Source organism: Mytilus californianus, unplaced genomic scaffold, assembly GCF_021869535.1.
Source record: "Mytilus californianus isolate M0D057914Y unplaced genomic scaffold, xbMytCali1.0.p SCAF_9, whole genome shotgun sequence".
Taxonomy (NCBI): domain Eukaryota; kingdom Metazoa; phylum Mollusca; class Bivalvia; order Mytilida; family Mytilidae; genus Mytilus; species Mytilus californianus.
The window spans coordinates 32,419,739-32,445,917 of NW_026262745.1; the positions used below are offsets into that span (position 1 = coordinate 32,419,739).

The 26,179-nt window shown below is 31.7% G+C and overlaps 1 protein-coding gene across 9 annotated transcripts in view; it reads left to right on the forward strand.

Annotated features, from left to right (window-relative positions):
• Positions 1 to 25,638, forward strand: part of LOC127715067 (transmembrane protein 131-like) — a 96,839-nt gene extending 71,201 nt beyond the window's left edge. For 3 of the 9 annotated variants that reach the window (XM_052221083.1, XM_052221085.1, XM_052221090.1), the window contains 12 exons: positions 679 to 887; positions 3,399 to 3,508; positions 5,210 to 5,242; positions 7,401 to 7,490; positions 10,089 to 10,298; positions 10,840 to 10,933; positions 11,416 to 11,507; positions 12,698 to 12,826; positions 15,039 to 15,068; positions 15,411 to 15,437; positions 21,380 to 21,495; positions 22,782 to 25,638. In XM_052221083.1, the coding sequence (XP_052077043.1) occupies positions 679 to 887; positions 3,399 to 3,508; positions 5,210 to 5,242; positions 7,401 to 7,490; positions 10,089 to 10,298; positions 10,840 to 10,933; positions 11,416 to 11,507; positions 12,698 to 12,826; positions 15,039 to 15,068; positions 15,411 to 15,437; positions 21,380 to 21,495; positions 22,782 to 23,075 (1,434 nt within the window). In that variant the 3' untranslated portion in view covers positions 23,076 to 25,638. The remainder of the gene's footprint in view (positions 1 to 678; positions 888 to 3,398; positions 3,509 to 5,209; positions 5,243 to 7,400; positions 7,491 to 10,088; positions 10,299 to 10,839; positions 10,934 to 11,415; positions 11,508 to 12,697; positions 12,827 to 15,038; positions 15,069 to 15,410; positions 15,438 to 21,379; positions 21,496 to 22,781) is intronic. The other 6 variants (XM_052221088.1, XM_052221091.1, XM_052221084.1 and 3 more) reach the window with 5 other exon arrangements.
• The last annotated feature ends 541 nt before the right edge of the window (positions 25,639 to 26,179 follow it).

The window sequence follows — 26,179 nt, forward strand, 5'->3', positions numbered from 1 at the left end:
ATAAGGAGATTTGGTACTATTGCCAATGAGGCAAATTTTCAACAGAGTCCAAATGAGATAAATGTAAGCAGCTATAGGTCAACATACAGCCAACAATTGCCAAAACCTTTACAGTATAGTCAGCTACTAAATAGCCCAACATAACAAAATGTGAAAATTGAAACGAAAAAACAAATTTGAGAGACAGCAACCATGTTTATGAAGTCCTGAACAGAGTTTCAAACTAATGCTTGAGACATTTTTATAATTTTTTAAGCATCAAACTTTCAACCTTACCAGATGACTTAGCTGAAAACACTGTCTACATTTTGAATAATTGAGCTGGTAATGTGTTGTGAAATTCTTATCTGCAACATTCTTGTATTCGAAGACTTGCGGATATCAATTGCCGATTTCATGGTTTCTATTAAGTTTACGTGTGATGGTCTAGCTGAGCCAGTAAGTGGATATTTGAGATAATCAATTCAAAAATTTAAGCCCACAAATCTTCTGATACATTTTTAAATCAGTCTCAAACGTCTGCCCTTGCACACATATCAGAACATCAAACATGGGATTTGATGCCCTAAAAATTGTGGTGCTATCTAATCATAATGAACATTACAAACAAAATATTGCATAACAATTATGTATTTAACTGTAGGTAAAAAAAATGTTATTTTTTTTATAATATTGTAGAGTTCAAGTGCTAGAGAATCTACACCAGAGCCTCCTCCCCCTCAACCAACCAAATCAAAGAAAAAGTCCAAAACTCCAGTCCATTCACATGGACATGTTGATGACGATGACGAGGACTTTGAAGTTACATCAAAATCCAAGGCTTATAACAGAATTAAATCCTCCACTAAAGATGCCACATGTAATGGTGGAAATATTTTACAGCCTAGGTAAGAAGGAAATACATTCTAAGCCATTGTATTTTATCGTTGTTGTTGCACCAACTTTTCCATGGAGATTTATTTGTAACTTAGTTTGAATTTCTTTTGTAATTTTCAATGAAAATATAATGAAAACAAGTTTGAATTAGGTAGAATGGAAGTTTGTTCTTTTTTGCTCTATAATTTCATTGAAGTAAGTTTCAAAAGTTAACTTCCAAAAGTTATAACACTAATTGAGGTAATCTAACAATATAAAGGGGTTTGATGGTTAATTGGTTTTAGCAGTTCATCTGACCTGATCACTAGCCTGGTAATGAGTTTGAACCTTGCTCATTGTGAGTAAGTTGTGGACGACTCTGATCATAATTAAAAGGACTCCCAGTTTTCTTGCCAAGGATCAGTGGTTTTCTCTTGGTGTTCCAGCTTCTTCCACCAATAAAAAGTGGCTGCCATGAAATAGCCAAGGGTGCTGAAAGAGTGAAAGTGGCATTAAACACAAACAATGTTCATATGCACCTTGAGAAAAGAATCAGCAAGATGACATATCATTGAATACTAACAGTATCATTTAGTAGTTACATATTTCTTGAAAAAAGACATACCCATTTCAACTGTTGAATACATGAAAAAAAATCACAGTTCTGGTCACAGTATGTAACATGTTATTGCGTAATTAATCAGATATAAAAGTTAACTTGAATTCCCTGTAAAAAATAGTTACATGTACTGTTGATTCATTATTATTTGTTGGATTCCAATTTTCGTGAAATTGGTTGGTAAGAGTAAACCACGATTTTAAAGGTTCAACGTACAAATCTTTCTATATGCTTGTAAGCAGACTTTGGCTCCAACAATGTACAAATCTTTCTATAGGCTTGTATGCAGACTTTGGCAAAACCATGAAATCAAATATCTACGAAAATACAACTTTTCCACAATCCGTGAAAATAAATGAATCCTCAGTACCAGAAGCTATAAGATTTTACTTAAATTTCAACCACTGATAATAGGTTTGCTTTTAGTAATATATAGTAAGTACATATAAACAGTTCAGGTAAATATTGAACTCTGTTGTGTTTTATTTGTATATGAAATTGTATTATTTCAGCGTAGTACAAATTATTAACAAATTTGGTATATTGTAAGTAAAAGTGGCATTTCTTTTCTAATTGTGGGATTTTATTTTCTTATTGCTTATCGAAAGTGGACCCAGTTCCATTTTAATTGTTGTACTACACGGTTTATAAACTATTAAAAAACATAGTGTTCATTTTTATTTAGATGTAAATTATATAGTGCACTTGCTTTATTCTGTCTTATATGGAAATCATGTCCCTCTATTAACAGCCAAAAAAATGTCACTTTATTGAGGACCCTATTTTAATGGATTGCACTATTTCCAAACATTTAAGTATTAATCCCTTTACTTTTAATTCCTGAAGTTGAAACTGCTCTACAATGAAGCTTTGCTTTGATAAGTTCAGTCTGTCTGATAGAAAATGCATGAGGTGGTCAGTTGTATTATAGTTTTAAAACATTAAGTTTATTTTCATTTCTCAATGTTTAGCACTACAGTCTAATTCATGAAAACATTCAGATGGTTTCATATTGATGTTCTCAGAGGCAGCTGATTTTAGTAATGTTCAAAATCATTAATCAATTATTTTTTTTTGAATAAACAAACCATGTGGAAATCAGATTAACTCCAAACAGAGAGTCTGAATACGATTATCTTAATGCATCAACAGGGTAAGTGTCTCCTGCTATGTAGTGCATCCTCCACCACGAGAAACTAGACTCAATCACAATGTGACAATAAGGAATAGAACACTATCAGTAAATTTACTGATCAGGTGACTATTTATTTTCGTTCAAAGATGCACTGTCAACGAGCATCAAATCAAAGGTGAAATAGTCCGATAATATGTTCTTACATGTTGTTAGAAAATCGTGTGAAGCAAATATTTACTGTATTTGAAAGATAAATGATTTCTCACTCTTTTCTTTATTATTTCATCTATATTGCTTTGAAGTTCTTTTGCAACCGGCACTGTTGTCATAGAAGTACAGGATGTCCTGGTTCTGTGCTCCTTTGGGTTATGAAGAATCAAATATTTTAGTTACATGATTGTTTTGACCCTTATAACACATGCAAAATTAAGTGAAACATACGTGCTATGTAATTATTGCAAAATATAAGAAAAAGCTCAATTTTCTCAATGTAAGGGCTTTATAGGATATATAGACATTTATAATTTAAAATAACAGCTTGATTGCACTATACTCATATATTCTTCCTATATTTGATAACACTTATGGTGTTTTATTTCAACTGATAACAAAGCAAATTACCACTGTCATTTTCATAAGTTAGACTGTGTACTAAATGGATCATTAGAGATGTTTATAATTCACAAATTTTTTTCCCAATAAATTTTTTTCTTTTTTTTAAATCACAATTATCAATTTATTTTAGATAAAAAATTATTATTTATATGGAAGATTTGTGTTTATTTTCAGAACATACGAGTTGGATTACAACCCAGATGCTAAACAAGAGAAAAATAATACCCAGGATATGACAAATAAATCCAAGAAATCAACAAAAAATAAAAATAACAAGAAAAAAGGTAAGAGCAGGGGCTAGGCAAGCTAGAATGCAGAATTACCTAATCTTTTTAAAGGCTACTTTAGAAATGATAGTATGAGAATGTCTGGGTGGTTATGCAGTGTCTTTAAGATTAGAGACTATGTGCTTTCCACGTGCAGATTGATCATCAAATTAATTTTCAAAAGTTTGATACAATCAAACAAGCATTGCTGATTATATTTCCCCCTTACACAGTGTGGGCAAAACAAAATGAACTGTTAGTTCTCGGAACCACTGTTAGGGATAATTTTCATGAAAAAATTCTTTATCTTTTTCAGTGAAATGATTTATGTCAATAGTTTAAAGCACTTCAAACTTTATTTAAACAGATGGATCATCATGACTTAAATTTTATGCTGTTAAGGCTTTTCTTGAATTTTTTGTTTAGGACCAAATAGTAGCTCATCGTTTTCTAAGCAATGTATATCTTGCTAAACAGACACACCATCTTTTTTTACACCTAGTTAATAAACGAAAACCTGTTGTCAATTTCAAAAGTAGAGCTTATTCTCTAACCTTTTCTTACATATTACCATAATCTACCACCTTGATTTTCTCAATACAATTATTTCTAGTATAGCCCAATAGTTTGGATGCTGATTTTCTTTATTAGTTTTGAAGTGTAAACATATACAGCCATGCTACAGTCATATGTTCAAGAAAGATTTGCTGAGTTTGGACAAATGATGTGTACATTTTAATTGTAATGCATGAGGAAACAAACAAAGAAGCAAACTAAATAGAATTCTGCTGAATATACTTACGTAGAATAGCTGTTAATTTGTTAATGATAAATTGTTGCTGTAAAAAAGCATAATGCATTCAATTTGCAATAACTAAACAAGCAACAACATAAAGGATAGGATTTATAAACTATGATAATGTGCAAAAACAGGAATTTATTTATATATATTTTTTTTAATTTGCTACTATGGTTTCATATTAAAACTTCAAATAAAACAAGTAAAGTCTTACAACATCCAAGCTGAATTATTATATGAAGTAGTGAAAATATGGATTAATTGATCACTGGTTGCTTGCTAAATGACAAGTGGCAAATATTCTATGAATATTCAGAAGGAGAACAGATTAACAATACAATAGGGAGGTTCTGCAAGGTAGGTTGGCTGGGATGAAGGGCAGAAATTTGGGCTGCCACTGGAATAATGTTATGTTGGATAAGGACACAATATTTTGCCTTGCAACAGACCACTTATGGAGTATGGACCCCCCAGAAAGTTGTTGCAAAAGTTCTTTAACATGCAGAGAGCATGATCTTATCCTATATGAGACATTGGATTTAATGTCCCACTATCTCTAGACTAGGTTGTATATTTATACATCCAGCACAGCCAAACCAGTGCCGAGAGTTTTACTGTGGGTCTTAAGTAGTGCATTTCTCATGAATCACATTATGACAGAATGAGCTTTTGAACTATTCATATGAAATAAAGTAAAGTTCATGTATATATCATTTAGATAGCAACCCAACAACAACAGCAATGAACAAACATCAGTTTTCCTGCTTGTAATTCAAAATGTGACTCGTTAAAGGGTTTTGCTTTTTCGATGCAAGTAGCAAATAATTAAATAAAATGAATGTAAAAATGAAAGTTATGCCCCAGGAAAATAAATCAGTTTATTATCTTCACACTTATAACAAAGTTTTACCAATTTTCAGAAGAAAGTTTTGAAAATGTTGACAAACTGGATGGTAATAACATTCACTTCACTCAAAATATACACAAGCACTCCATGTCCTAATCTCATGCACACTTATCTTAGATCTACACCAGTGTCTCAATTCTTTAACTGAAACCCACAACTACTTGAAAAAGTTCTTGTGAAATTTTGGCCTGTTAAGATTTTCTAACAGGTCTTCAGGGCATCATGATTTTTAAACTGATAATCTTTCTCGAATAAATATAGCCTATTCACCTCTTATTATTATGCACAATTACATAAAGTCTACATTAGTGTCTGACATCTTCAAAACCAGAAAGCACATGCAAAACTTTATGGAATGTATCCCTGTTTATTTATCTATCAGGTCCTTTATGAAAAAGTAATTTCCATTGCCTTAGAGACTCTTGAATTCTACACAGAAGTCATCATTCTCAAGTTACATTTGATACTATTATTAGCTTTATCAAAAATTGAGAAATAATTTTCACAAAAGATTTACTGTAAATTCAGAAATTATTGCGATGTTTTTATTATTGCGAAAAATGCGACAGGGTTATAATCGCAATAATTTAAACTCGAATTTTGAAATATTTTATATGAATTAAACAGGATTTTTCTCAATATCGCAAAAGTTAGAATCGCATTTTAGTCTAAAATGACAAAATCGCAATAATAAATGCACGCAATAATTTCTGAATTTACAGTAGTTTAGAAAAATGACTCGAGTTTTGCAGTTCTGTTTTCTTGTTGTGTTCTTAAACAAGTTCTTACACCTAAAAGTAAAAGTGTAAATATATTTAGAGTGTATGAGATAAAACCATCTGTTTGTTCTGATTTTTGCGCTTTGAAATATTTATACTCAAGATATTTGCCTTTAGGTGCTACTCTGTTATTTGTCTTACATTGTACCACTCTTAAATTGTGTTTACTACTTTAAAAGCATATCATATTTTTTTTCATCAAGGTTTTTGAATCTATTTATATTACTTTGTTTCATTTACTTTTAAGATTTATTGCATTTTACAAAATTGCAAATTATACAAGAAGTGTAGAATTATGTTAATGGGGAGGGTTGTAGTAGAATTAGATTGTATTGTGTTCTCTATCTCTGCTTTGCTTTGCTTTTCTCCCATATGTATACTAAATGTTCAATGTAATCTGAAATCTGATGTATTTCATATGACTTCTTATGGCCGTACTATCTTTTTTGTGTGCATGTTTTGAATTTTATAGATATTAAATTATTGTCAATGATTAAAAAAAAAAATGGATAAATGTTTCTAAGCTGCTGATGGATTTATTTACATATTGATTTTTATCCTTGTTCAAGATATTAACATGATATATCCTTAGCTCACCTGCTCACACTCCAAGTAACCACACCACATATACACCTTTTCAACAAAACGTATGGTCCAGACTTGATGTATATTTGAACTGCTCATAAGAACCAGTTTAATTGTACATGGTTGGAGTTCTCAATAAGTAGATCAGTATTCATGATATTAGTCTTCCTCGATATGAAACTTCAGTTTCTTTGGAATTAAATATAAAGGGACATTTAGATAGAATCAAAACACCAAGATTTGCAGAATTAAGTAAAGGTTCGTTTTAAAGAAAGTTTTCGGAGATACTGTAATGGATTGTGTCTAATTTTCATGAATTTTTACCTATAAAGAGCAAAGCCCCGCCCGAGGTGGAAATTGCACATTTTCAAAGGCATTTTGGTGTATTCAGCTGTAAAGGGATTTTCCCCTTGGATAACTGCCGATAATTTCTCTAAGTTGTATGCGAGAGATATTGCATAATTATAACAGTTTCTGTAAGTGCTAAAAAAAAATTGTTTGAAAAACAATCAAAGATATACAAAGAGATATGTCAAATATATTACTCACGTTACCAGGCTTTGCACTTGTTCCACTTTTCCTTTGCCAGATGCTCCAATGGTATAATGACATACCTGCTATAGCACTATGTATTATTTAGGCACTATGAGAAATATATGATCTGAAAGGTGTGTCTATATTTAAACTATTTTTAAAGTTAACTCTCCATTTCAAATGCCATCAGTAGCTATACCTTTGTTATTCATCTTCAAATTTCCTGTTATTTTGATTTTTTTGAGTTTTTAACTTTTTCAATTTTTTTTGGCATGGAAGCTTTATATGTATTGTGTTTGTGTATAGGTGTCAACAAATGGCAACAGGACAGCTCGTCTGGGAGTGAACGGGAAGATACCCAGCCCGTGTGGGACATGCCGAATCACGAATCACCGGGTTAGCTCTACTATTCTTATAATCACACATAATACTTAATCACTACATAAAAATTTAAAGTATTGATGGGTTTGAAAATAAAATGAAAAAGTTCATCTTTACTTTATAAGCATAGTGTACGGTATACTTTAATATTGTAATATCTTCATTTTTTGCTGGAGTACTAATTCAGATAAAAATACATTGCACAAATTTATTTCGTGTCCGTATTGCATTAAACAAAATCAAAACAGATTGATATAACATGAATTTAATGTTAAATTATTTATTTTTTTCACCTTGACTGCAGATACATTTCTTAAATACAATATATTATAATTAAGAGCGTAAAAAAAATGACAACTTTACTGGTTTGACACAGATTTTTTTTATATACTTTATTTTGTATTTTCTGTATTTAAAAAAATCTAGTTTATTTTAATTCATAGGTTAACCAGCATGACCTTTGTTCGAACCCATCTATGCTTATGATATTTTTGCTTCTATAAAACACATAAAATCTGAATAGAATATTTTGTGCAATAAATACACATAGAGCACCATTCCATACACACTTACTTATAATTTATAGTATGTTTTGTTCATTTAAAACTTTTTATGTTGTCCTTTGCATGAGTTAGAAGTTATTTCCCTTTAATTCCTAACTAACATTCTATTCTGCATGGTGATCTCAGGAAAATTTATCAATCATCTTTAAACTTGTGATAAGTTGTTTTTCGCTATTTTTCTGTTATAGATTGCCATAGCTTTTAAACCTAGTCTTTGTCTGGTTTGGATATATAAAAATATATTTAACAGAAGTGGGATAACAACAACCATTTTTAAATTCTAGAACTTTATTACACATAAATGTATAAAGAAAAATATTATTCCTAGTACTGTACAATTTTTAATATACAAGATGAGAGTCTTTATCAACGTTAGGTGGTTTTTGTCGAGCCTTCGACTTTAGTCGAAAAAGCGAGACATAGCGATCCTACATTCCGTCGGCGTCGTCGTTGTCGGCGGCGGCATCCACAAATATTCACTCTGTGGTTAAAGTTTTTGAAATTTTAATAACTTTCTTAAACTATCCTGGATTTCTACCAAACTTGGACAGAAGCTTATTTATGATCATAAGATAGTATCCAGAAGTAAATTTTGTAAAAATAAAATTCCATTTTTTCCGTATTTTACTTATAAATGGACTTAGTTTTTCTGCAGAGAAATATTACATTCACTCTGTGGTTAAAGTTTTTAAAATTTTAATAACTTTCTTAAACTATCCTGGATTTGTACCAAACTTGGACAGAAGCTTGTTTATGATCATAAGATAGTATCTAGAAGTAAATTTTGTAAAAAAATAAATCCATTTTTCCGTATTTTACTTTTAAATGGACTTAGATTTTCTGCCAGGAAACAACACATTCACTCTGTGGTTAAAGTTTTTAAGATTTTAATAACTTTCTTATACTATTTTGGATTTGTACCAAACTTGGACAGAAGCTTGTTTATGATCAAATGCTAGTATCTAGAAGGAAATTTTGTAAAAAAATAAATCCATTTTTTCAGTATTTTACTTTTAAATGGACTTAGATTTTCTGCCAGGAAACAACATATTCACTCTGTGGTTAAAGTTTTTAAAATTTTAATAACTTTCTTACACTATTTTGGATTTGTACCAAACTTGGACAGAAGCTTGTTTATGATCAAATGCTAGTATCTAGAAGAAAATTTTGTAAAAAAATAAATCCACTTTTTCCGTATTTTACTTTTAAATGGACTTAGATTTTCTGCCAGGAAACAACATATTCACTCTGTGGTTAAAGTTTTTAAAATTTTTATAACTTTCTTACACTATTTTGGATTTGTACCAAACTTGGACAGAAGCTTGTTTATGATCAAATGCTAGTACATGTATCTAGAAGGAAATTTTGTTTTCTTCCAGTTAACATTACATTCAGTTTGCAGTTAAAGTTTTTAAACATTTATTAGATTCATAAACTATCCTGTATTTTTACCAAACTTGGACAGAAGCTTCTTACAATCAAAAGATAGTATCAAGAGGAATATTTTTATTGATTTACTTCCTCATTTTTGTTGAGCCTGCGATTAACAGAAAAAGTAGGCGAGACACTGGGTTATGCGGAACCCTTACGAATTTTTTTCTCAACTTAATCTAATTGAGGTTAAAAAATGGCTGAAGATAAGGTCATTCTCTAGCATTCCATTGTTAATGGTTTCTTTATAGAACTGTAGCTGAGGTGAATATACATTGCCAATCAGTTAAAATTACTTTTTTTTTTGTCACTGCCTTTAAATTAAGAAAGCGATCTAAAGTTGCAATCACTTACACCTTTAAGGTACTTTTCTAACTTGCAATAGGGGCTAGTGGGCTGTTTGTTTTTATCTAGCGGTGGCTATATTGATATAGTTTTTCAGTGCAGGGAAAACCATTTATTAATTAAAAATACATGTTACTGAATCTGCAGAGGTAGACTTCAGTTTAAAGACAAAATTCTATAAATCAGTCTTTAAATAAGACGGATCAATGTGTTAGACTTCTGGTGGAACTTTCTGTAAGATACCGGAGTGTGAGGTTGATACTTTCTGTTTTAGGAGATTTAAGCGAACTGTCCATCCAGACATCTAACTTTGAACAGAAGTTTAACAAGACAGTGACCGGAAGCTTCAGTCCAGAAACACTGACCAGTAGTAGCCGATCCAGCAGTTACAGCAGTATTGTCAGTAACAGTAGTAATGAAAACCAGAAAGCAAAGAATGACAAGAGGTTTACCTCCCCTTTCCCAACATATTCTGAAGCACCAGGTTTGTTTATATATATTTAAAGAAAAAGCTACAGTTAGTTACAGTCCATTTTAGTAGTATAAAGTATTTTAATTAATGTAAATTCAATTCCCTTGGGTTAATTACCAATGTTTAAGGGGAATTCTGATAAAATAGCTGTATAGATTTTTTAATTAAAAGAAAGAAATGCCTTAATTTGGGCGACATATTTTTAAACTGTTTTAATTTTCACTAATATCAAGGTCATGTGAGAACCAATTTGACAACTTTAAGTATTTTTCATGATTTTCTTGTTTTGTAATCAGTATTTATAATTTGTTTTTGACAGTAGATGAATTATGAATTTTTAGTTTTTTCTGTTAATACCAAATTATCAGAAATGAGTATTGACTGAATAGTAAAGAATCCACTATGTTGATTGATTATTTGTTATTCAACATTATTTTCCAAATACTTCATGTATACTCAGATAATGCAGTTCTGTAGTTGACCTTTCCTAAATAAAAAAAAATGTTTTTTATGTAAAATTAGGGTTTGAAAATTATTGTAATTTATTTTACAGGCACTATTGGATCCAAGTGTAAGACTCCCCCTGTAGGAAGTGGAAAGGTCAGAAGTGTGTGGAGTAATACCCCACCTGCTACTCCTGATCCTATGTAAGTATATGTCGTGCCCACCTATTGCATCTGGCCCTGTGATAGTATATAAATTACCCCAACTTCTCCAGAATCATTAACTTGAGTTGTGAAAAAATCCAACTTGACTTATTATATGAAGAATGGGGTCTTGGAGTCCACATTTTAGTTTCTGGACACAATCTTTTAAGCCCCTGAGAATGTCTTTACCAAAGTTGTCTTTGGAAGGACCATATTGATTTTGCAGTTAACGGTCAAAGTAACAGCAACTACTGATAGACTGAAACTTTTTCACCATAATTTGACATAAATTGTCAACAGACTTTACAGTCTCAACACAACACATAATCTACAAATCCATAAATATTGCACGTCAGCTTAGCACCGTGAGAAAATATTGAGATTTTCATGTGTTTGATTACTACCTTGATTATTACTCGTATAAGGGTTTCTCTCTCTTATCATTAAAAAAGCATGACAAAAAATTCATATATTTTTTTTAGTGGAAACAGTTTTGGACTACAGACTATCCAGGAATCCAGACCAGTACCCACTCAAGAGAATGACCCATTTAACACACCAGACCCTCCATTTGGTAAGTGTACACAGGAAGTAACCATGTTTAATGTTTTAATTTTAACAATAAATCATAGATAATTGTTCAGTATCTTCCCATACATGTGATGGACTGTGACTCAGATAGAACAGGAGATTGGGAAATTTTGGTCAGGAATTGAGACCTCAGATCAGGAGGTGTTTTTTTATCGACATTAATTTTGTCTCTTTGTAAAAATTGTCTCTCAAGTGTGTGTTTTCTTTAATCTTCCATCCAAATATAATATATGATTGTGTTTAAAGTACACTTGTAGCCTGTCATTTTCAAAGATATCAAAGATAGCATAGTAAAAAATGGTGTCTGAAAATTTTCATTCATGATATTTTTTATACACTGGATTTTTTTTCTCTTCAACGGGAGGACGGGAGTAGACCCCTGAAAATGGGATTATTGTACTCCTTCGGGAGGTTTACATGGATGTCTGCCTTTTAGTTTACTTGCATTCTATCACCACTATGGTTGGGGTTCATGTAGCTTGATTGAATAATAAGATGGACTCTGTCTATTGATTTATGAGAAATCAGACAAGTTATAATGGTTCAAATTCAAGAAAATTGTTTAGCTGCAAAGAATTTTATTACAAGCAACAATTGTGAACATTTTAATAGTTCACTTGACACAAATGGAAAACCATCATTTTTACACCAATTCATCACATAATTTTATCTGAATGGAATCATATAAACACCCAAATTACACTTACCAAGTCATTTCTTTGTTTTACTCATTTATTATTTTACAGTATGAAGAAACCGTTTAAACTTCAATCTTTCTTGTATTTTAAGTGTGAAGAAAAATCTATTCACAACTTTTATCTCTAGTTTAATAATATATAGAATTAAAATAATTAAATAAAATTATAATATATATTATTATAAATTGACTGTTTATAAAACTTTGAATTTTCGAAATATTAAGGATTTTCTATGTAAGGAATATATTGCCTCAGCTGTATTTTGCAAAACCTTTCAGAATTTTGGGTCCTCAATGCTCTTCAGCTTTGTACTTTATTTGGCTTTTATTAACTTTTTGGATTCGAGTGTCACGGGTGACTCTTTTTCAGACAAAACACACGTCTGGAGTACCAAATTTTAATCCTGGTATTTATGATGAGTTTATTTACATAATAAAAATTGTAAATACAAAAACCAACATTCTTTTTAAACCAGAATCTGTGTATGCCTTTGGAAATGATACCCCATTTGAGAGCCAACAACAGCCAGCGTTGACTATGATGCAGAGATTACAGATGGACAGACGTAAGAAGATACAAGAGCACCAGATGAGAGTCATGAAAGGTACAAACAGATTCCATACTTTTATATTAACACCTACAAAAGTTAGAATACTGTGGATTCATTATTATTTGTGGGATATCAATTATTGTGGATTTTGTGGGTACAGGTGAACCACAAATTTAAATGTTCAACGAAAAACGAATTTCTATCGGGTTGTACGCAGACTTTGGTAAAACCATGAAATCAAATATCTACAAAAATACAATTTTTTCTTAATCTATGAAATTTGGTTCCAACAAAAATAAATGAATCAATAGTAGATTGAAAGATGAATGTATATCTATGATCTTTTGTTTTCACATCATTTTAACTAGTATCTGTGTAGAACCTTATGCTCAAAACAAAATCTCCATGTATAATGTAAATCTAACTTGATTGTGTATAATCTTGTGATCTAATATGTATGAAAATATGAGAACTTGTTGAAGGTCTACATTACTTTTTTTACATTTTCATATTGGGGCCTTGTTGGCTGAGTGGTTTAAGTAGTTTAACTAATGTACCACTAGCCTGTCAACACTGAGGTTGTAAATACGAGCCCCTCACATGGCAGGTGCATTCGACTTCAATCTAAAATGACTAGGATTGCCAATTTTTCTGTCGAAGGTTAGTCGTTCTCTCTTGGCACTCCGACTTAAAAACTGGCTGTCACAATATAGCCAATAGCACTGAAAGTGCCATTCAAACACATGAAATCAATAAATCAATCATTTGTTCATATTATCGGACATACTTTAGATTTGTTTGCATTTTATTTTACTGTAAATTCAGAAATTATTGCGAGGTTTATATTAATGCGAATAATGCGAATTGGTTTGAATCGCAATAATAGGAACTCACATTCTTATATATGATACATATTGCTATATGAAGATATTCCTGAAATTGCAATAATAAATGCACGCAATAATTTCTGAATTTACACAGTAGTTTAAACATTTATTTCTTATTTTCATCCTATTAGATAATGCCTATTTTGGTTTAAGTTTACAGTCAATCATTTAGATTTTTATTTTTATACGACCGCAAAATTTTGCGGTCGTATATTGGTATCACGTCGTCGTCCGAAGTCATTTGGTTTCCAGACAATAACTTTAGTAAATGTAAATAGAAATCTATGAAATTTAAACACAAGGTTTATAACCACAAAAGGAAGGTTGGTATTGATTTTGGGGGTTATAGTCCTAACAGTTTAGGAATTAGGGGCCAAAAAGGGGCCCAAATAAGCATTTTTCTAGTTTCCAGACAATAACTTGTGGAACGGTGTATGGATCTCTCTGAAATTATACCACAAGTTTCCATACCACAAAGGGATGGTTAGGATTGGCTTTGGGGGTTATGGCTCAAACCATTTAGGAATTAGGGGCAAAAAAGGGGGAAAAACAAGGGTTTCCTGGTTAATGGACAATTAAAAAAAAGTACAATGTTATGTTTGGATTACCTCCCTTACACTGCTTTTAAATTATGTATAAAGAAATGTTGTATTGTCTTGAGGTGATTAGCTGTTAATTTATTTTTAGAAGTTACTATTTAAAAATGCTGATTAAGGAATATTAATTTTAGTCATGATTATGTATGTCATTTTCTATTTTAAGACTTTTATGATGTATTTAAATGGGTAATTATGGTTGCAAACTCCATTGGAAATTTGAATTGAGATTATGACCATATCTTGAGGGAAAGAATTTTTTTTTTTGGAAAAAGGGGGCAGGCGGGTAATTTTTTCTCATTTCAGATTTCAGAAATTAAAAAGAAAATTTCTTCAAATATTTTTTTTTTTTTTGCCAAAAAAAAAGGGGGGGGGGGGGGGGGGGATCAATTCGCATCAGCATAGTGTATTACACAAAAGGAAAAAAAAGGGGGGGGGGGGTCAATTCGCAACAGCATAGTGTATTGCACAAAAGCAAAAAATTGAATATAAATTCAAATCATATAACCAATTCTAAGTTCTTTGACTACAGTTATTCTGTGTCAGAAACCTATTATGTGTCAAATATTTAATTACAATCCAAATTCAGACCTGTATCAAGCACGAATATTGTGTCCATTTTTGTCCCAACTGTTCAGGGTTGGACCTCTGCGGTCGTATCCAGCTGCGCTCGGCGAAGCAATTTATTTTATATTATTATAACCTCACTCTTTGAGAGGGAGTGCAATATAGTATTCACCTTGTCTGTTTGTCCAACAAATATTTCTGTCACAATTTTCTCAGGTACTACTAAACAGAATGACTTGATATTTGGTAAGCAGCTTGCAGTGTTGAGTTGTAACTTGTAACCACTTTTTGGAGCTGTAAAGACACCTAATTCCTGTTTGCCAATACTTAAAATTTTTCCATATGTTGAATGAACTTTTAAATTTTCGTCACATTTTTCTCAAGTACTTCAGAGTAGAAAGATTTCATTTTTAGTCAGCAGCTTGGCAATAATGAGTGTAATGTGTAATTTGTCAGAAGCCTACTTCCTGTTTACCGATGCTTTGAATAATGAATGGGGGTTATGCTTAGCACGACAACCATGCATTCTTGTTTAATACAATTTTAGATTATTTTTTATTATATCAATCATTTGTAATAATTTTCCAGCTTTTCGAGCCAGACAGTTGTCTGTTGGTCAGTAGATACAGATTTTGTTGTTGCGTTAACTGTCTATGTTTGTTCTAAATTTCATGCTGGTCTAGGAGAGCTTTACTCCCTGCATCATGTGACATGAGGGTTGCGCTATTGAGAATGTTCCTCATTAGAAAGTTCTTTTTATCATCTGCTAAAATCTTCATTGTTCATTAAAATCCCTTCAAATAATATTTTTTCTGCCTACATATCTTATCTCTAATACGACTTTCTGTTTTCACTTTGTGGTATATTTTATATTAAAATCTCAACTGTTTATAACTCGTATCAAGATGAACAGAGGAGGACACAACAAAAAAATTCTACAAACACAACTTACTAAAAAAAGTACCACCTGAAAAGTCTTAATTTAATTAGATATTTAATTAATAAAACACATATATGGATATCCTAATGTGTCTATTGAAGCCAGTCTAGATTACTCTGTACAAGTCTACAACATCTTTTAGAATATTAAAAGCTCTTGTATTGATTTGTAAGTTAGAATATAGTGAAATATAGATCTTTCTACTGACTCCTAGGGCCACCCTTAAAAAATTGCTTGTTTGGCATTGCCAACCCACACTATCAGCAGGTGGGTAGGTAGGTGGGGAAATTATTTTTTTTTTTATATTTAAAAGCTTTATACATGTAAATCATGAAGTCTCTAGATCAATGGTGTCTAAAGCACTGCAGCATTGTTGTGTGTACATGCTGATGGTTTCTTTGAAAGGGGTCAACCGTCAATGTCACATTCTACATCATATGGATAATTTCATGTAAGACAGTCAGTTTTATTGGCAGAGTTAACCAAAGTACCCAGACAGGGATTGAAGTTAAAATTTTGGCATGGTAGCCCACAGCTTTAATTTTGTAGCCCACATATATAGTCCCATACAAGAAAAGCAGAAATTTAAGTAGCCCACACCAAATTTTAGGGGCCATTGGCGAGTGGGCCCCTGCTAATTTCAAACCCTGCCGGCAGAAAAAAACACAGAACTGAGGCAGGAAACTGACAAATTAACCATATAAAATGTATGACATGAAAATTGAACTTTAATTGTGGGACTGCCCATTGAACAGAGACCTGATGTCACATCTTGAAGTTGTGGTCACAGTTTGGTAAAATTGCCATATTTTAAATGGCTCAACCACTACAGCTCCTTGTACAAATAGACAATGATTTAAAACTTTGATTGTTTGCTTTGGTTTTATAAACATCACTTTCTACACCATATGGGTAATTTCATGGCAGTCAGTTTTGTTGGCTTACTAAACTGTAGTACTTGAAGGAAAGTGTCAACCTTATCACATATGGCATGAAAATCAAACCTTAATTTTGCAACTGCCCAACTAGGGCTCAAACAAACACCTAGAGGCTAGTAATCATACATGTAAGGTGTGACAAACTCCCATACAAACATGCCTACTGCCCTGATAAGTTTTGAGGATAAAGGATCTGGACCAAATTAGGATAGCAAAATATTAAAAATTTGGAAGGTTGGCAGGGCTAGGTTTAAAACGTATGATAAATTCAAAATAGAAATATGCAGCAGGAAAGACAATTTTTGCAGATAAATGAATTATGGGTTGTAATGCTTGTTTGATTAACAGAAATCTGGACATGTATTACATAAATACAGACACATTAATGAGCCCTTAGAATTGTGGAAAAGGAGGGGATTTTATTAATCACTAGTACGCTAGATACATTTATAAATATATTTCTGTCAGTATCTTTTATGTTTTAAGAATTATCTTATTCATGTTAAGAAGAAAGGCAAGAACAGGGGGAAGTACTTCAATTGACACCAGATGCTAGTCTTTAAGATATGTATGTTTTGTACCAGGTTAGCATCTACTGGTACAAAACTACTATAAACCTGTAAATCTGGGACCATTTTGGTCTTTTAGTTTTGGTTCTTTCAGCCATAATTATCTTGAATGCATCATTGTGGTTCTGACTATAGTAGATACTTTGTTATCTGGTTCAAGGGAAAATTTGTCAATGATAAATTTCAAATATTTAATAAATTCAACAAATGTAAGCGCCACGCATATTTGTTCTGTGATGTCCCGGTGAAAAGCTATCTCATGAAGCGACAAAGTCAAGCAGACATCAACTGTTTCTGCTTTACAAAAGATAAAATTTGAGTCCTCTACAAGGTCTCTCGGAACGTTTCTTTCAAAGAATAGCTGAAAATTTGATTTTTGATCAAATCCATCTCCCTTAACCAAAGCATTACAGCACAGGGAGATGCTTTCAGTGGGTCGGTCGGCAATGCCAAACAAATGAAATTTTATTTTAGGCCCAGGTAAGTCTCAGTCAAATTATTTGAAACTTGGAAATATTATTAAGGATGACTTACTACAGATCTAATTCTAATTTGACAGATTTTATTTTTTTGTCTTTCCAGAGTTATGTCCTTGATAAAGCAGAAACAAATTATTTTTTTTTTTATTCTGTAGGATAACTTCAGTAATCCTAATTCAAATTATTTGAAGTTATTGTGTTTTACAGACCACTAAAAACAGATTTAGATTGAGTTTCGCCTATAAAACTTTTGAATAATACCCATATAAAAGATACCAGCTCTGTGGTCTTGTGGTAGCGTGCCCATCTCGAGTGTGGGATGATGTGGGTTTTAACCCCAGCCAGTTCAAACCAAAGACTTGAAAATTGGTAGTTGCTGCTTCTCCACTAAGCACACAGCATTTAGGAGTAAGAGCAAAAAATGGTCACCTCTGGGTTAGGTTTTATGCCCCCGCCGTAGCGGAGGGGGCATTAAGTTTTACCCTTGTCCGTCTGTACGTACGTACGTCCCAAAATTGGTTTCCCTTCTCTAACTTGAGTTTGCCTCAACCAAATGTTATGAAACTTATACGCAATGCTTATTACCACAAAACTCAGATCAAGTTTGAGTTTTGGTGGTGTCACTTTAACAGTTCTTAAGTTATGCCCCTTTATAAATGGAAAAATTTCAAAATATTTAGTTTCCGTTCTCTAACTTAAGTTTGCCTCAACCAAATGTTATGAAACTTATACGCAAAGCTTATTACCACAAAACACAGATCAAGTTTGAATTTTGGTGGTGTCACTTTAACGGTTCTAGAGTTATGCCCCTTTATAAATGGAAAAATTGCAAAATTTTTAGTTTCCGTTCTCTAACTTAAGTTTTCAACAAAACGTTATGAAACTTATACACAATGCTTATTACCAATAAATACAGATCAAGTTTGAATTTTGGTAGCATCACTCTAACAATTCTAGAGTAATGCCCCTTTATAAATGGAAAAATTGCAAAATTTTTAGTTTCCGTTCTCTAACTTAAGTTTGCCTCAACCAATTATTATGAGACTTACACACAATGCTTATTACAATGAACCATAAAACTCCGAACAAGTTATAATTTGGGTAGCGTCACTTTTACCTTTCTTCAGTTGTGTCCCTTTATAACTATATAATATGCAAGCGGAGGCATCATCTGTGGACACGTGTGGACACAATCCACATTTATTTTTGTTTTTTATGCCCCCGCCGTAGCGGAGGGGGCATTAAGTTTTACCCTTGACCATCTGTACGTATGTACCTCCTAAAGTTGGTTTCCGTTCTCTAACTTTAGTTTGCCTCAAACAAATGTCATGAAACTTATACACAATGCTTATTACCACAAAACACAGATCAAGATTGAATTTTGGTGGCGTCACTTTAACCGTTCTAGAGTTATGCCCTTTACAAATGGAAAAATTGCTGAATTTTTCGTTTCAGTTCTTTCACTTTAGTTTGCCTCAACCAAATGTTATGAAACTTACACATAATGCTCATTACCACAAAATACAGATCAAGTTTGAATTTTGGTGGTGTCACTTTAACTGTTCTAGAGTTATGTCCCTTTACAAATGGAAAAATTGCTGAATTTTTCATTTCCGTTCTCTAACTTAAGTTAGCCTCACCCAAATGTTATGAAACTTATACACAATGCTTATTACCACAAAACACAGATCAAGTTTGAATTTTGGTGGCGTCACTTTAACCGTTCTAGAGTTATGCCCCTTTACAAATGGAAAAATTGCTGAATTTTTCGTTTCCATTCTCTTACTTTATTAGCCTCAACCAAATGTTATGAAACTTATACGCAATGCTTATTACCACAAAATACAAATTAAGTTTGAATTTTGGTGTTGTCACTTTTACTGTTCTAGAGTTATGCCCCTTTAATGGAAAAAATTGCTGAATTTTTCGTTTCTGTTCTCTAACTTTAGAACTTATACACAAAACTCAGATCAAGTACAAATTGGGTATCGTCACTTTTACCGTTCTTCAGTTATGTCCCTTTATAACTTTATATGATATGCAAGCGGGGGCATCATCTGTGTCCCATGGACACATTCCCCATTTTTTTTTTTATGATAACTTGAGTGAGCATTGAACAAAACATTTTAAATTTAGGAATTTTTTTAGGGTCTGCATAACACAGGTTGGGTTTAAATTTGACTTTATTGATATTTGTTGTTCTGAAATTATGAAAAATACTTCAACTGGTGGTTTCCCGGTGTCAAAGATGGAGTTGCATTATCATCCGCAGCATGCTTACAGCTTCATGTACAGTTGATTTGATGCATTTACTGCTGAAAACTAGGTGTTGGGAGTTTTATTAACTAAATATAAAAAAAAAACTATATTTTCACAATGAACTGATGCTACTCCTATCTACATTTTATGGGTTGGGGTATCTGTATCCCAAGGACACATACTGTTATTATGTGACATTTTTTCTGACTTAATTCATTAAAAGTACAATTTTATAATATTAAGGTATTTTTTACCAAAAGCAAGTCATAAAACACAAACTCATGTTGATATTACAAATTTTTAATGCTTTAGCATGGTCAAGTGTTTTACAAAATTATACCCACACTCTAGGAGTGTTGGCTATATTGCTATCGACTAAACTACTAAACAGAATGACTTGATATTTGGTAAACAGCTTGACAATGCTGATTTGTGACAAGTCATCTACCTACTTCTTGTTGGCCGATAATTTTTGAATGAACTTAAAAATTTTTGTCACACCTTTCTCCAATATTACTGAACAAAATGACACCATATTGAGTCAGCTGCACAGCAGTGATAAGTTGTAATGTTTGGGTGCTTTTTCGAATCTACAAGGCATCTACTTCCTGTTTTCAGATACTTTAGATTACGAGTGGTGGTTTGCTTAGCAAGACAACATGTGCATTCTTGCATGAATTTTTAGAGGAAGGAGTTAATAGATGCGTAATGATTTTGTATGAAATTGTAAACTTTAATCTTGGAATGATATCAGATGTTTACTAGGAATCTGAACATTTCATTGTAACTCTCTTCTTAAAACTAAAGCAAATATGCATGAATTCTTTTATTTTTTATTTAAATACTGAAATAACACAGATTTTTATAGGATTTTATTAATTTTATGTAGGATTTATGTAAATGAATAAAAATATCAGCTTCATATTTTCTTTGATCATTACAACAAATGAAACATCCATTTGAGATGGTGATGAAAAAGTCATTAAAAGGTGAAATGAATGCATAAAATAAAGTTCAGTTACCACACTAGTTAGTGTTCTAGGGCATTGGTCTAAATTTAATTAAAAGGCTTTCCTCTGATTTTGTGGTTGTTATGTCATGGAAAAAGGCTACTCTTATAACTTCTCCCAGAAAGAGCATAGATCTATTTGCAGATATATCTATTCCACCACCAAATCTCATGGAAAATGGTATTTTTCTACTCTTGGTGGTTAATTTATAATATTGCATTCTAAGCCTTTCATTTTAAATTTTAAAATTGAACTGTCTTGAGATGAGAAATATTGTATCACAATCAATGTAGTGGCCACAAAGAATTGGAGAGAGCATATATCTCAATTTTATAGTACAAAATGTATTATCTTATCTTTAGGAGAAGATTGGCCCGGATTTGATGTTCCAGCTGTTAGAAGTGAAAGTCTGTGGGACTCTGAATACAATCCTGTAGGCAACAGATGGCCAAGTCCTGATACATCTCCAACTGGAGGGGTATGTATTCATCACAAAATCAGCAGATATGTCAGAGCATCAATTGATTTATCATAGCATCAATAAATTAATTGCAGTCAATAAAAGAATATATATAGAAGATGTGGTATGTTTTCCAATGAGACAACTCTCCACCAGAGTCCAAATGACGGAGAAGGTTAGCAACTATAGGTGACTGTAGGGCCTTAAACAATGAGCAAAACCAATACCGCATAGCAAGCTACCAATATGATGAACAGCAACAAACGACAACCATTAAATAACAGGCTCCTGACTTGGGACAGGCACATTCAGAATGTGGCGAGGTTAAATATATTTGCGCTTAAACATACCTGCTTTTAAGGTCATTTCTATTAGGCAAACATTGTCAGGTCACCCTCTTCTTCTTTCACTGTAGTAATGCCTATGGTTCAATACACCCTCTTCTTCTTCCACTGTAGTAATGCCTATGGTTCAATACACCCTCTTCTTCTTCCACTGTAGTAATGCCTATGGTTCAATACACCCTCTTCTTCTTCCACTGTAGTAATGCCTATGGTTCAATACACCCTCTTCTTCTTCCACTGTAGTAATGCCTATGGTTCAACAAATGTCATCTCTTTTAGAGTTTAGTTTTCTCTGATCCTGAGTGTTGACCTTTATATATATAGGTTTGACTATACTGAAGTAATTATATATTGTGTGTATATATGTATACAGTACGCATACTGTATATTTTTTATTCACACTGGTACTGTAAATTCAGATATTATTGCGTGCATTTATTATTGCAATTTTTGAAGAATGGACATAAATGCAAGATTAATTTTTGTGATTTCAGGAAAAGCTGATATCAGAATGCAAGTTCTTAATCTTGCAATACTCACCCAGTTGCATTATTCGCATTAATAAAAACCTCGCAATAATCTCTGAATTAACAGTATTCATACTGAATATGTATGGAAAATTACATGTTATGTTTATATACATGTATTCAAAAGTAAATACATGTTTTTGATCATGCAAACAAATTAATGGCCTAGAAATGAATATGCATATTGAATTGAACACAAAAACCTAACCATATATTAACAAACTTCACCTTTAAAGATTAAGGCCCAATATTTTGACCAAATGGTCCTTATCAAGAATATATCGTAATAATAGAGTAAAATACTCAGACTAAATCGAGTTTCTTATGTTTTCTTAAAACTTTAGAAAAGCAAATGCTTGTCTAAATATTTGGTCTTATTTGATTTGAGTAATTATTTGACTCTAAAATTGACTGATTTTCTTTTCTGTTATAGAACAGTCTGTGGAGTACCCTTACAAATAGTGCTAACAGTGGGTGGAATTCCCTTGTATCCTTGACCTCCAGTTGGGGATCAAACACCCCAGCAACCAACCTTTCTGAAGCCGAAGGTGGAATCTACCCAGATGCATCAGGTTCTACACAAGCACCAAATATTGGAGGAAGCCCGGAGTCAGTTGGAAGTTTCAGTCCCTTCAACAATATGTCAAATATTTGGGGACCTAATGCTCCGATTTCATCCTCTGGATGGAATATGCCAACTAATACTGACACTACTGATTCTAAATAAAGGACTTGTAACATGAATAGTATCTCTCTACAGTATGCATTGCTATGTCTATTTTTATTGAGAAAACAAACATGAAAATTATAATAAATCATTTCTTTTGCCATAGAAAATCAAAAATATTTTGAAGCATTTGTAAAAATTAAAATTAATAGATATTTAAAGTCTTGGCCTTTTTATTATAAATTTGAAATGTGTGTACTAAAAATATGCCTGTTTAAAAGGTAGAGAATAAATTAAAATTAAATAACAAAATATATAATGTAAATATTTCATATTTAAAACACGTGTATTGATATTATATAAATAATTATACATCATCTTGACAAGAAAAAAAAATCATATAATTTTCATGTTTGTTGTCTCCCTTTTTTTAAAGTACACAATACCCTGAACTTATCTTTTATTTATCAGTTGTTTTTAACTGTATTTTTTTCATTGTTGATTTTTTCTTTTTATCATTGTATATAATCTGTTGTGTTTTTGTTTGCAGTTTTCTATTAAAAAAAACCACAAACTTACAATATTTTAATTGTTATTTTAATTTTGTTATGAATGGTGAATTTTATAGTCCATAGTATTTACAGAAACAGTTTTTAAATGTTTTTAACAAAAAAAATATGAATTTTAATATGTCCATTCTCTTCTATAGATTCTTTTTTTAAATAACAGAATCTTAAAAAGTATACAACAGTTTTTATTTTTGTTGTGTTCATTTGTATACTTGAAAATGAATCTGTAAAATTACTTGCCATTTAAAACTAGAATATAAAGTCAGAATTCCTTATTTTTAGTACAGTTGTTTTATTTACTGTTTAAAATTTGCTTAAAAATTAATTATTTCTTTTAAATTTTGTTCTCTTAACAAATGTTGCTTTTAGACGGGCCAGTAGCGTTAGGATAATGGTTTTTTCACCAATTGTTTTTTTTTTTTTTTTCTATTTCCTTGTTTGATGTGTAAGTTTTAGTTATATTTTTGTGATATTGTCTGTAGTTCAGGTTATTGTGTACAATCTAGCCATGAGACTTTATATAGAATTTTGGGGTCTCAGTATATCGGGATGAATTTAAAATGAAATATTGCTTTCTCCAAAAAAAATAAGATTAGCTGTTGCTTTTTTGGTTTGAAAAATAATAATAGTTGTTAAAGATAAATTTGTTCCATTACAGAATTAAACATTTTAAATTCATTTTTGATAACGGCAAGCTGACGAATAATGTGTATTGTAGAGAAAAAAATACATTGATTGAGTTGTTGTGCTCCATTGTTAAACTGTACCCTTTCTGGCCTCATAATATTTGGCAATATTGATATGTTGTAGTAATATCTTAAAAATTGGCAGAATAACTAAAGAAAAATTTGAAAAGGTGAAAATTTAAAGCAATAAATGAGGTACATTGATTGTGACAGTTCAACAAGGCAGCCTTCAAATATATCAAATGATATAGTATATATTGTATGAATAGAAATACAGTCACAAATATGACAGAGTTAAACATTGTTTACTCATTATACCGATTTAGACTTATGAGTTGAGTTGTGTTAATTACGATTCCTCTAATCATGGATTTGACATTTGAAGACGTGAGTTGAGTTGCTTCTCCTCACAACATGGATAGGACATTTCAACTGAATATTGAAAAATGTACATACATGAGCGTTTTTTTCTTTTCAGTTATGTAGAAGCGAATAAGCTGAAATTTTTTGTTTATTTTATAATAATTTCTGTTGTGTTTCATTAAAGGAAACTTTACTAACAACACTAAGGGACAAAGGTGTAAGAAAGATGAGATAGTAGTATAGTTATGTTGAATGCATTAGACCGGAGTCTTAAGTTTATATTTTTATGTATAAATAAGATCTATTATGGAAGGACATTTTATGTGATTATTCAAGGGAGAAAACTTATGTCAATTCTGAGATTTCATTAAATGAATACCAAATACTTTAAATTTATACTATACATTTTACTAAATTATTTTTTTCAAATGAAAGGTACTGTTATCAGACAAACTAGTTTTATTCCTTAGTCTGCTTTTCAACTGATTCATGAGCTGGTTTCAGGAACACTGAATATAGAAATAATAAAACATTGAAGTAGGTTTAGAAATACCACTTCACTTCATACACAGAAAATTTTATGATCCTAGAAATGGAACTCAGATTTAACAGTCCCGCTGTAGGCAAAATGTACTTAAAAATAGAATTTGTTTCTTCCTGGAATAATCAAGATTTAATTTCCAGTTTACTGTTTGCAACAATATTATTATTTGAGATGGACTAGTTTCAGGACAAAAGATGTCATTTTCTTTTTCTACTAATTTGATTTTGATAAGACCAGAGATGTCATGTAATGAATGTTATAATGTTGTCATGGTAATGATATTTTGAAACATGGTATTTGTCATGGAAACCTAGAGTTTACATGATTATGACTTTTATCTAACGTTTTATGTCAGGGTAGTTGATACCAGGATACTGTGGAGCTGTGAGATTGTTTTTCTTTTTACTATTCTCACAGACCACTTTTATACTGTCATGAAAAATTAAAAAATCTGCAGAAAAGTTCTTGTTTTTATTATAGTATATTTCCCACTTCAGGACTAGAGTTGTATTGAAATCACATTGGCTGTCCATCCCTTCACCCAACAAATATTTCCGTTACACTTTTCTCTAACCACCTCGATGGGCTCATGGTAGCCTGTCGCCTCGAGTTAGGAGCTTGTGGGTTCAAAACACCAGTCTTTAAAATTGGTATTTGCCGTTTCTCCACTTAGCATGCAACATTAAGGAGTAAGAGCAAAGACTGGTCAGCTCAGAGTCAAAATAATGTGTCCGGGTAATGTGACATGTTATCCTGCGGACTGTTACCTTGTGAACTAACACATTAAAAATCCGGCTAGACTAAATCTAGTACAAAGCAGGCTTAATTTTCATATACATTACTATGTTCTCATCCTGAATATGCAATTAATTTACCGCTGAATGTTAAACAGCCATTAACAGAATTATTTGGTCAGCAGTTTAAAAGTGATGAGATGTAACCTGTGAGCAATTTTTCGATCTATCACTTAAATATTTGCCTGTGTTTTGCATTTTTCGATAT